Source organism: Natator depressus, chromosome 8, assembly GCF_965152275.1.
Source record: "Natator depressus isolate rNatDep1 chromosome 8, rNatDep2.hap1, whole genome shotgun sequence".
Taxonomy (NCBI): domain Eukaryota; kingdom Metazoa; phylum Chordata; order Testudines; family Cheloniidae; genus Natator; species Natator depressus.
In genome coordinates this window covers 5,133,508-5,146,026 of record NC_134241.1, presented here as the reverse complement: position 1 = coordinate 5,146,026, position 12,519 = coordinate 5,133,508, and the positions used below count along the sequence as shown (strand labels likewise).

General features: G+C 43.1%; 1 protein-coding gene across 3 annotated transcripts in view; it reads left to right on the top strand.

The window, feature by feature from the left end:
• Positions 1 to 12,519, top strand: part of GRIA1 (glutamate ionotropic receptor AMPA type subunit 1) — a 155,673-nt gene that overhangs the window by 95,996 nt on the left and 47,158 nt on the right. For all 3 annotated transcript variants that reach the window (XR_012640486.1, XM_074960254.1, XM_074960253.1), the window contains exons 6-11: positions 635 to 796; positions 2,123 to 2,290; positions 5,661 to 5,765; positions 8,341 to 8,451; positions 9,314 to 9,520; positions 11,327 to 11,697. Coding sequence is in view for 2 of the 3 variants with exons in the window: in XM_074960254.1 (XP_074816355.1) it covers positions 635 to 796; positions 2,123 to 2,290; positions 5,661 to 5,765; positions 8,341 to 8,451; positions 9,314 to 9,520; positions 11,327 to 11,697 (1,124 nt within the window). In the remaining variant the exon portion in view is untranslated. The remainder of the gene's footprint in view (positions 1 to 634; positions 797 to 2,122; positions 2,291 to 5,660; positions 5,766 to 8,340; positions 8,452 to 9,313; positions 9,521 to 11,326; positions 11,698 to 12,519) is intronic.

Sequence of the window (12,519 nt, the reverse complement as noted above, 5' to 3'; positions counted from 1 at the left end):
GGGTTTTTTTTAAATAAAAATTACAAAAAATATTATAACCTGATAGTGTCTTTTTAACAGATCTGTTCCTGTGACAGGGTAAATATGAATATTTACCTCTTGCTCGACTGAAAGATTATTGTTCCATCTGGTCTCCTTCTTTTAAAGACTATAATTTGAAAGTGAATTATCCACCCATTGATGTTTGATTGAGTGCATAAAAGTTAGAGCTGGCTGAATAATTTGTTGCAACCAATACTCGCTGCAAATTTTGGCACAATCATTGAATCATTATTTGGGAATAATTTTTTCCATTATTCAACCTTCTCTAATGAAAATATGCTCTTGTTACTATGCCTATTCATGTTGCTGCATTGAAATGCATGTCATCAGCCAACTCAGGCATCCTCTGTTGGCTGTGCAGAAATGGAAATTCATTCAGTTTAACTCAAGGAGAAACTTTGGTTTGAAATCAGGATTTTGGAGAGATGGAAGGATGGCTACATTGTTGCCACATTAACGGATACAGAAGTTTCCTGAAATCCAAGAACTATCCACCCAGAGACAGGATATCCCATTATTTATAAATAAACCATTTTCTCTAGGCCTGTGTCCTTTCCAGTGACCCTCTCCTTTTGTTTCTCTCCTCCATTAGGGATTCATGGACATTGACCTGGTAAAATTCAAAGAGAGCGGAGCAAATGTGACTGGCTTCCAGCTGGTGAATTACACAGACACCGTTCCAGCAAGGATCATGCAACAGTGGAAGAACAGTGATGCCAGAGAACATCCTCGAGTTGACTGGAAGAAGCCAAAGGCAAGTGGTATTGAAAGCTATTTATTTTAGGTAGCGTCCGTGGAACTCAGCTGCTAGCATTCTCACCTCTGAATTGGAAGCTCAAGTATTTAGTTCTCAGTCCAGAACTTTGGCTTTGCGTAGACTTGGGAAAAAGGTCGCATTTAAAAACATGTTAATTCAAACGTGCTAGCTAACATGTTTGAGAACACAACCTATTTTCCAGCATCTCAATCTCCTACCCAGATCTGTCACTGTGATACGAGGAAGTAGCAGCTATGCTCTTAGAAATGTTCTCTTTGGTGAGATGTGTCCAGCTGAGGTCTCATTTGCCCAATTCTTCCGCCAGTTAAAGGTGGAAGTTAAGGATCCCTTGGCACTTTTATAAAAAGAAAGTCTGGCTAAGTTCCTTAAACCTTGGCTTGTTTATTATATCTCACGTGTAAACAAAATCCATTCAGATGTTGTCACGCATGCAGAACATTTCAAATCAATATATACAGTATAGGACATAAATATTTTATTTCTAACACAAACAGAACTCTGAAGTGACTGAACAATTTTTCTAACCTTTACACACACACACACACACTTTGACTCTTTGGGGCAAAAACCCAGCAAGGGGCATTTCAACCCTAAAGGAATTTCTCTGAGAAAGTTACAAACAACTGGAGAAGTAGGTTATTATGGGAAAGTGAACTCCAGCCTTAATTCTTAATAGTCACAGACTAGCTTAGGGTTTTTTCCTGGCCCCCATAGTTTCTGTTTTAATCAACATATTATTTTTTAAAAAGCCAGGGGAAGGAGGGATTGCTATCCATATATGACTACCCTGAGTGGTTTTTGCTAACTTATTTTTGTGCACCTGAAATTTCATGCATTACACAAAGTAGCCCTTTACAATTTATTTGAAGGCCAGTTTGACCTAAGTGGAAAGACTCGGGTAATGGGTCTGTTAAGACTAAGCACTCTTCAGGCATTATGACTAAGGTACTTTTCTCTGGAAAGGAGAAAGAGAGTCATTCAAAGGCAATTCAGGTAGGAGAACAGGAGGCTAAGACAGCAAGTCCATTTTAGCTCTGCAGCAGGAAATTATGTTCTTGTCTAGAGTCTTCTGGGAAGCAAGGTACCAATTTCCAGGGGTCAACAAGACATTGGAGAGGCTCTTGTATGGAAAATTATTACGTGGAAGGATGAAAACAGAATAAATTGTCTTGAAACAATAATGCAAGGCTTTAGATGGGAACTTCTGGTAACTCTATTTGATTTTTGAGAGAAGAACAGACAGATATCTGTAAGATCAACTCACCCTAACAGACAACACACCCCTCCATATTCCTTTTCTAGTACACATCTGCTCTTACTTACGATGGAGTTCGGGTGATGGCGGAGGCTTTCCAGAGCCTGCGAAGGCAGCGGATCGACATCTCCCGTCGTGGGAATGCTGGGGACTGCCTTGCAAACCCAGCTGTTCCTTGGGGCCAAGGGATTGACATTCAGAGAGCTCTGCAACAGGTTAGACACCAATCTGGGCAGCTCTTTGCAAAAAGAAGCAATGCTTTGCTTTTTGGTAGCTCCTTGAGCGAGAATCTATGGAGAACAGTTCTGAGGGACTCAATGTGTACCAAGGGAAATGCTACAACCGCCAAGTGTGGATATGCTGCTCGTTGCAGCATGCAGGCAGAGCTGTTAGATATGCAATGGCTTTTGGCAAACCATGTTTCTGGTTCAGTTACTTCTTTGAATTTAACATTGTGTTTTGGGCTTGAACAACCAGAATCCTTGTAGCAAAATTTGATCAAAACAATCAAAATGTTGCCTCTTTTTGCTGAAAAAAAAACATATGAAACACATAAATTTCACACGGTTTCACACTACAGCAATAGGCATTTTATAAAAACAAGGCCAAAGATAGACAGACGTCACTATTTGACCTGTGGTTTGGGATGGAAGCTTTGAGTTTGCTTTATCCTTTTTATTAAGAGTTAGGTTCTCAGCAGAATGACACTGGTTCTTAGAAGATTACGCTGTATTCTGTATTTACCCCTGCGTACTCTAAGGTAGAGGGTGGGCAAACTACGGCCCGTGGGACTGTCCTGCCCGGCCCCCCTGCCCGGCCCCATAGCTCCCGGCCGGGGAGGCTAGCTCCCGGCCCTTCCCCTGCTGTCCCCTTTCCCCCGCAGCCTTGCCGCACGGGCAGGGCTCTGGCCCACCGCTCTTGCCAGGCAGGGTGGCGGCATGGCTGGCTCCGGCATGGTAAGGGGGCAGGGAGTGGGAGGGTTCTGGGGAGCAGTCAGGGGACAGGGAGGTGGTTGGATAGGCATGGGAGTCCCAGGGGGCCTGTCAGTGGGTGGGGCTGTGGATAGGGGTCAGGGGTTGGATAGGGGGTGGGGTCCCGGCATGGGGCGGTCAGGGGGCAAGGAGTGGGGGGATGGATGGGTCAGGGGTCCAGGGGGGCCTGTCGGGGGCGGGGGTGTGGATAGGGGTCAGGGCAGTCAGGAGACAGGAAGCGGGGGGGTTGGATGGGGGGGAGGTCCCAGTGGGGGCAGTTAGGGGTGGGGGTCCCAGGAGGGGGCGGTCAGGGGACAAGGAGCGGCGGGGTTGGATGGGAGGGGGCGCAGTCGGAGCGGGAAGTGGGAGGGGGCAGATAGGGGCCAGTGGCCAGGCTGTTTGGGGAGGCACAGCCTTCCCTACTCGGCCCTCCATATAGTTTTGCAACCCCAATGTGGCCCTCGGGCCAAAAGGTTTGCCCACCCCTGCTCTAAGGCAATGTCCATAAATTACATAATACATTTGGGGTCATTTTGCATGTTTGTTTCAGTGTAACAAAGTGTTACAAGGGGGGGGGGCGGTCTTGAAAATCACCAAAAACTGTGTTACATAATTTATGGACAGCCCCTAAGGCGCAACAGGTCAGATGGGGATTTGTTTAATTGTTTCTTTCCTTCTTCAAGACACTTCAACAGGAGTAAGTCCCTGAGCAAGCTCTGCTACTGTTTAGGGTAGGGAACGTCTCACTGACGGCAACAGCAAGGATGAAACATTACTGTCTATGCCGCCGCATTCACACCAAGATCTAAATCTCCTAAAGCAAAAGAATTGGCCTTAAAGATGGTTGGTGGGTGTTTTTTTTCAGTCAAAGGTGGCTTTTTCGACCAAAATGATGGTTTTTTCCAGCTTTTCAGCTGAGAAGAGGAAACTAAAAATGGTTTGATAAAATTAATGGTTTTCAGGGAAAATAATGGGATTTTGGTTGGCTTTTGGTGTAAAAAAAAAAGGGGGGGGGGTTAGCTTTCATGGGCTTTTTTTTCAAAAATGGCCTGAAAAGCAACATTTCTGGTTTTCCATTTTAGGTTTGTTTTTTTTGTTTTGTTTTGTTTTGGGGGGGGGGGGGGGGTTTAAAGGAAAAACTGAAAATTCTTGCAGGAAACTAAAAAAAAAAATTAAAACTAAATCCCTCAAAAATAACTGGCATTATTTTGACCAGCTTTAGTTACTACGTATCTGGACATTTGGCTGCGAACCAAGAGCTAGAGTCGAGTCCTCATTTTTCAGTCTCTGAGCCAGTGAGGGTTTGGATCCTAATGTCTCATTTTCAGAGGGTCTGGGCACTTAAACCTTCCAGCTGGCTTCAGTTAGACATGTGGGTACTTGGCACTTCTAGAGATCAGGACTCTAGAGTCTATTTTAATGTTTCCTGAGGCTTGGATGCTCTCACCACTAGGGTCTCTGCGAAGGGACTCCAAAAAATGTCTGGAGTCCCTTCGCAGAGACCCCTTCTAACTAATTAAAGAACAGAATGTTTGTGTTTTAAAGGGAATTTGGATCTGAAAGGAAATATGGGAGTGGGCTTTGATTGAAAAGCCAGAGGGTATTCTAAGGGCTCCAACCAAGATGACAAAGACCACTCTTCCCACCCCATCACATGGGGAAATGGGAGCATTACCATTTCATTTATAAACATAAAAGGAATTGGTGTAGTCTAGATGACTTCACAGCATGGAAAAATGAAAAGTATGATTGGATCATTTAGCCTGCATTCTGAAGTCATCGAGGTCCTATTTCAAAATGTCCCAGAGAGAATAAATATCAAAAGAGGTCATCCACAGGTCAGGCCCAGAGAATGCAAGGGGGGGCGAGGGGGGAATGCTACTCTGAATTTCTAATGCTGCTGTCTTTTAAGCTAAAAGAAAAGGAGTACTTGTGGCACTTTAGAGACTAACCAATTTATTTGAGCATAAGCTTTCGTGAGCTACAGCTCACTTCATCGTTATGCATCCGATGAAGTGAGCTGTAGCTCACGAAAGCTTATGCTCAAATAAATTGGTTAGTCTCTAAGGTGCCACAAGTACTCCTTTTCTTTTTGCGAATACAGACTAACACGGCTGCTACTCTGAAACCTCTTTTAAGCTACTTCAATCTCCCTCCCCTCCCCACAAGAGATAAATATGTTGTGCCTTGTGGAAAGAAAAAACCTTTGTTTCTCCAAATACCGCTGGGCACATCTCTTCCTCTGAAAAAGTTGTAGAAAATATTGGTGGATGTTTGTGCCAGAGTCCCATTTCAGTGGCTAGAAAACAGGCACAGCACAGGAGCAGGTTGTTTCCTTCACAATTACAATATTTACTGCTTTTTTGTGCATCTTCTCTGAGGATCTCAAAGCACCATTATAAAGGTGGTAAGCGCTATCACCATTTTACAGACAGGAACACTGAGGCACAGAGGGGCAAAGTGACTTGTCCAAATGCTTCTGATCCGCAATCCAGTGGCCTATTGTTCTGTGTTCCCTTCTCTGCTGATCCCCATCTGCTGTGTCTGCTGGTTGTCAACCACAGAATGAGAAGCTGATCAAGTTGCTCTCCTCATTGATATTTATTCTTTTAAGGTGCGCTTTGAAGGATTAACCGGCAATGTTCAGTTTAACGAGAAAGGACGTCGGACCAACTACACCCTCCATGTGATCGAAGTGAAACACGATGGGATCAGGAAGGTAAAGCAAAGGATCAGTTCTGTTCCTGTTTAACAGCTGTGGGCAAGGTGTCTGGCGCAGGATGGGCTTGTCTCTTGGAGGCCATTTCTCCTCATGAGTCTTAAGAGGGAGAATTCATGAGTAGAGTAGCTATGCGTGGTAACTCCATCGCTCAATGTGAGTGAAAAAAAACCATGAGAAACCACGTTGTATTACTTACGTACAAAATATGGAGGAGGTTTTTAACAATGCTCAGCGTTGGTCTAACACCACTCCCATTGAAGTCAGTGAGAGTTTTATACCACTAACGTCTTTGGGAGGGCAGTGTGGAGTGTTTTTGGAAATCCCACACAGTCACCAGAATTTTCAGTAGGGTTCACAATCAGCGCCAGATTTTCAGAGGGGCTCAGCTTCCACTTAAGCACCAAAATAAGTAGCCATATTTTCAAAAGAGCTCAGCATGTCGTGTGTTCACTCAGGCTGTATGTGTTTATCTCCCACTTCCATACAGAAAACTTTCAAACAGAGAGAGAATTTTTTCCCTTCTGTCCTTTGGAATTTAACCTGCTTGAGATGACAGGTTTGGAAAATGAAGAATGCTGGAACTATTCAGGGAACAGAATCAATACTATTAAACCTTAAATAATGTGGGATTTATGTCAGCAACTGAAAAACAATACATGTATGTTTAATTAGGAGGAAAATAGCATGCGGTTCATAGATTCCCAAGCCAGAAGGGACAACTATGATCATCAAATTTGACCTCATCATCTAGATCTGACAGCTGCACATACATTTCATTTCTACAGAAGCAATATCGTACGATATCATATTGACCCTGCTGGTTTCAGATGTGAAGTCGGAGCCCATCAAAAAAGGGCAGTAGAACTTCACTTTCTGACCTGTTTTATTCCTTTTGGGAAGTATTTCCTACTGGTTTTGTATTCTGGCAACAACTGGTTCACTCTGAACCCCTGGAGGCCTGCATGGGGAAAACCCTCTTTACTAGTCAAAGAGATTTTTTTCCTTCACTGTGGCCACATGAATTTAATTATTAGATATGAATTTTGCGTCTGTACAGTGGGGTCCTGAGCCATGGTTGGGACTCCTAGGCGCTACCACAATACAAATAAATAAATAACCAGCATATGAGTATAAGATACAGAGGACTTGATCCTGCCCCATATAAGTCACTGAGAGTTTTGCTGTTACCTTCAATGTGAGGTCAAGATAGGGCCCAGAGAAGTCCTAGATACGGTTTTATACTGTATATTTACTGCAAACAATCAAATCCTCCCTTGCAACTCCCCCACCCTTTACTTCCAACACATGTGCTGTAAGTGGGATCAATCAGGTGAGAAATGCCAAGCAAATATGTGTTTTCTCCACTTGTGCTGCCCTAGAGCAGCGTGTGGAAGCTTTTTCCTCACACACTTTTCATTTTTCTCTGCAGTAAAGAGAGGAGAAGCCTCTCTGGGTTGTATGTCTTGCATTGCCGGGATCTCTAATCTTCCCTCCACAGGTTTTTGGTCTTGCCTTGAATTAATACTCTTTCCCATATCGTGTGGTAAGAAATCCCTTTCACATCAGCAGAGCTTACGCAACTTCATCCGAACACGATATGATGGAAAACCTCTTAAAAAATCAAGCCTTCAAATAAGGCCACCTCAAGAATGATCTTCCTATTGATACTCTTCAGCTCTCTGCTTTGCCAGTGAGCAGTGATAGCATGGACTGTATCCCTGATTATTAATAAACACAGAATAACACCAAGAATTCTACCCCTTACAGCTTCTTAGTTGCATGTGCAACTCCAAACTTTTTGCAGTGGGCAGCTCCTTTTGTCTCTTTCTAACAAGTCTCCTGCTTTCCACTCCCCCCCCCCATCTTGTCCTGGTTCTGCAAGGTATCCTAGAATTTAATTTTACACTTGTGCAAGTGTTGAGGTGTGACACAAGACCTGTATCAGCCTCGAGAGGCCATCATACATTAACAGTGGTCACCATTAAAAACTTAAAGGAGGACTTGTGACACCTTAGCGACTAACAAATTTATTTGAGCATAAGCTTTCGTGAGCTACAGCTCACTTCATCGGATGCTGTAGCTCACGAAAGCTTATGCACAAATAAATTGGTTAGTCTCTAAGGTGCCACAAGTCCTCCTTTTCTTTTTGCGGATACAGACTAACACGGCTGCTACTCTGAAGCCTGTCATTAAAAACTTATTTACCAGCAGTCCGCATACAGTGATGTGAGATTCTTTTGTTATTGATTCCCCTAAGTATTGGAGGAAATTGTGGTACTTCCATTATTATCGTGTGATTATTGCTGTCATATTTACCTATACATGGTTACCCCTGTACATTATGCACAGTACGTGTCATTATTTTTCTGGGGTTTTCAGGGCCAGGATGGGGGGAAAGGTCAGGACAGTGTGAGCAGTAGAGGTCTGGTTGGTGATGAACACCCTGAGACAGCTAAAGCTGGCATGGCAATCCTATTGGTATATTATTCTCCTCTTCTCTCAATCCGCTGAGATTGTCCTAGGAACAGGCTCGGAAGACAGCAGGGTTTCATGGTCTTTCTGTCATTAACAGATTGGTTACTGGAACGAAGATGAAAAGTTTGTTCCCACAGCCACAGATTCCCAAGGTGACAATGAATCCGTGACTCTACAGAATCGGACTTACATAGTTACAACTATTCTAGTAAGTTCTCTTGCGTGTCTAATCCACAGGTCTCCCTCACTCCTTTTTCTTCCACTCACGCTCCCTGTTGTGCTGTGTACCCCTTTCCTTTCAGACGCCTTTCCCTGTAATACATGTTGCATATAATCACAGCAGCACTTAATGCTTCCAGTGGTGGCCCATAAAAACTTGCCGTTGCCCTATAATTAAATAAATACTTAAGATGTCTCCCCTCTTAACACAGAGAAGAACGACAAGGAAGTATGGCAGGCAGTGAGCAGGGACATCAACGTAGGGAAAGTAGGTACATTGTAGCAATGTTTTATATTGTGCACCCACAGAGCAGGTGCAGTAATTTGAGGAAGGAGACGCTGTATTCCTCATACATAACAGAGGTTGAATCCCTGCTTTAAGAGCAAAAGTCAACTCAGCCACTATTATAGAGCAGCAATAGGCACCTCCATAACATTTGACATAATGCACCACTGTGCATGCCTATCTCACAGAGATTGAGTGATGACGGCTTGCTCAGTTGTTTGTGAAATGCTAAGGGATCCTCAGGTAGAAGGCATTATTTCCCTTTTGGAATCTCTGCCAGAGATTATTGAAGAATTCCTATCCATTTTCCTTGTTGGTTAGGTCCACCCCAGCTAGGCTTGCTACCAAATTCTTCACAATAGAAATCTCAAACAGGCAACTTCCCAGCCCAAACTTTTCTGGAACAGGCTGTGCTGAACCACGTTGTAAATGATTCCAGCACTAGCAATTGGAAAGTGCACTGAGAATCGTATCTAGCATCCCTGCCTGAGAGCATGACACAAGTTGAACATCTCTGGGGGCAAAAAGGGAAGCATGACTCACTAACTTGTCCTCTCTCTGCCAGGAAGATCCATATGTGATGCTCAAGAAGAATGCCAACCAGTTTGAAGGTAACGAGAGGTATGAAGGCTACTGCGTGGAGCTTGCTGCTGAGATTGCTAAGCATGTTGGCTACCAATACAGGTTGGAGATAGTGAGCGATGGGAAGTATGGAGCCCGGGACCCTGACAATAAAGCATGGAATGGCATGGTGGGAGAGCTGGTCTATGGAGTAAGTTTCCAACCTTGTCCGTTGATTCATAATTACAGGAATTAATTATGAGTGGACCTCAAAAAGTGTAGCTACCAGGCCCGAAGGCAAACTGATTGATTAGGCAAACTGTCAAATTCTGCAAGATTTGGTTGGGAAAGATTTCTGATACTCCCAGCTTCCAGGTGAGCTGAGAACAGCTTCACTTAGGACAAAAACAGAAGAGGGAGGAGGTTTGAGTCTCAATCATCTCAGGTATCTCCTGCCTTCAGCAGCCAAAGTCCTTTCAAGAACTAGATAGATAATGGGCCTTAATACAGCAGCTTAATAAGACATCCAAATTTTGAATTTGTGCATCAGCACCTTTGTACCCCCCTAGTGCACTTAAGCACTGAATTGTGTACCCAAATGCAGGAGATGGTGTTCCTATTAAAGTACCAATGGTACCCTTTCTGTCTGTCTATCTCTATTTATTGAGTTCCCTTTCATGTTTTGAATGTTTCCATCACTTTGTGTTGCTTGGATTTTTAATGCTACCCCAGCTACATCTCTATTATTTCATGTTCATTTTGATGGAACAATAGGACCTTTCATCACGTCACCATGGCCTTGTTGCTGTTAGATGTCTGTTAGTGCAGTCAGTTAGAGTACCATTCTTAAGGTCTAGCCCACAGCAACTAGTGTGACCTTTCTCATCCTACAAGATACATTTTAATGAACTAGCATCTGAAAGCATAATATAATCAACCTTTTTCCAGGAGGTAAGCATACAATTATGCAGAGAGTTTCTCACACTGCAGAGCAGCAATTTAAAGTAGTCCTCAGAGGTAAATAACCCAGCCATCTTACCCCAAAACCAACACCCAGAGCACACCCATTTTGTCAACTTTTCTCTGACAGAGCTGTGAAGGAGTAACACCTAGAAATGGTTGGGTTTGAAATCTCAGCCTTCTGACTAGTCAGACTCTTAACACCAAAATGGGCTCTCTCTTAGAATCTCCTTCTTGCTATTAGTATTTCTATCCTTATCGTGCATCGTGTCACTTATATTTATATCTGTTTGCTGGATGGCTTGATCACTATTCACTACAGCTGGTTGGGAATTTTCCATTGGAATGATTTTCTGCCATGGAAAATGCAGTTTCTGCAAAAGCAACATTTTCCATGGGACAGTCTCAATTTCTCCTTTGGGAAAATCGAAATGAAAGTCAATAGAAGTTAGGCACTTTTGTACATCTCACCAGGTGCATCTGTAGGCACCTAAATTCCTTTCTAACTCTGGCCCTATGTGAATTAGGAGCCTTCATCCCATTTTCAAAAGTGGCTTTGGCTTTTTTGAAAATATTTCCCTTCATCTATGAGTCATGCAATAGAAAAGCATCTCCTGCTGAAAATAAACATCCTGGCATCACCCCCTCAGTACACTTTCTTCCTATCTCTTCTGCTGTGTGTATGATAAGACTCTGTTACTTTGTCATTTCTTAATTGTGCAACATGATATTGAAATGAGATGTCACTAGCCTTGGATTGTGACATCAATGGATGAATCAGACAAGAGGACCTGACTGGCTCGGAAAGGAAAGATGTCTGATTTTTAAACCTACTTGCAATCAGTAATAATAGGAAAGGAAATAACATGCTGGTGTAATGGGGTTTTTGTTTAGCTTTTCTCTAGTAGTTGGTTTCTCCTGACTAAATCTTCCTATGAAATCAGAGAGTGGATTGGGAGTGTCCAGTAGAAGGAAGACGAAAGAGAAGGCTGGTGATGGAGTGTGTTGGTGCATGTAATCTACAATCTGTGTATCTGGTGTCTCTCTCTCCTTTCAGAGAGCTGATGTGGCTGTTGCACCATTAACCATCACCCTCGTCCGAGAAGAAGTCATAGACTTTTCCAAGCCATTTATGAGCCTGGGCATATCCATCATGATAAAAAAACCTCAAAAATCCAAGCCAGGGGTCTTTTCCTTTCTGGATCCCTTGGCTTATGAGATTTGGATGTGCATTGTTTTTGCCTACATTGGAGTAAGCGTTGTCCTCTTCCTGGTCAGCCGCTTCAGCCCTTATGAATGGCATACTGAAGAGTTCGAGGAAGGGCGCGACCAGCCGCCCAGTGACCAGACTAATGAATTTGGGATATTTAACAGTCTTTGGTTCTCCCTGGGAGCCTTTATGCAGCAAGGATGCGATATTTCACCAAGGTTGGTTACCTTTCACACACAAATACTCTTCTAATTCATGAATTTTTAGTCCTTTTGGATGCCATGGAGCCATATATCCCTTTTCAACCCTCTTTCTGGTTTTTCTCATTCAGTTTAATTTCTGAACTACACATATATTTAGAAATGGGCCAAAATAGGCATCATTTACCTAACATTATAAACACTGGAGCGTAGATAAAATGCTGCTTTTAAGACGTGCCACCCTAGTTTTAGGTTTGGCTTTGAAAAACAAAATTCCCAACAACAAGGTTCTGCAAAGCCACCTGCCCCACCTAGACAGTTTTGCTTATCTCAGTGTCATTTCTCTTTGAACAAAAGCGTCCTCCGGGCTTTGCAGGGAAGCTTTGAAAACCCAGTAAAACAATGGAAGAATGTTTTATTTATTGATGATTTGATGTTCCCAATGAATGCTTATGCACATCTTGCCAAAGACTGTAAAATACATTGAATTGCAGTAGATGTCGCTGGGCCCTTGGAGAGGTACTGCGTTTTCACTACATGCTCCCATTTTATAGTCAATGGTTCAAGTGTATGTACGGAAATGAGGAGTTGCAAAGCACCAAAGGGCTAACTGTTTCCTTAAGTGGCTTCCGTGGAAGCCAATTTGTCTCTGCATAAATTAAAAGCACTGCATCTAAATAAAAGGCTGGTGTGATATGACAAGTTGGCTAAAAATCTGGGAAAAATACCAGAAAAAAATTCTGACACGGGGAAACCAGGTAGCAAAAGCTTTCATGATACAAAAAGATGTTGTGCAAAGTAGTCACAGAATTGGAAGATTCAGTCATCATCTTTGCAAAT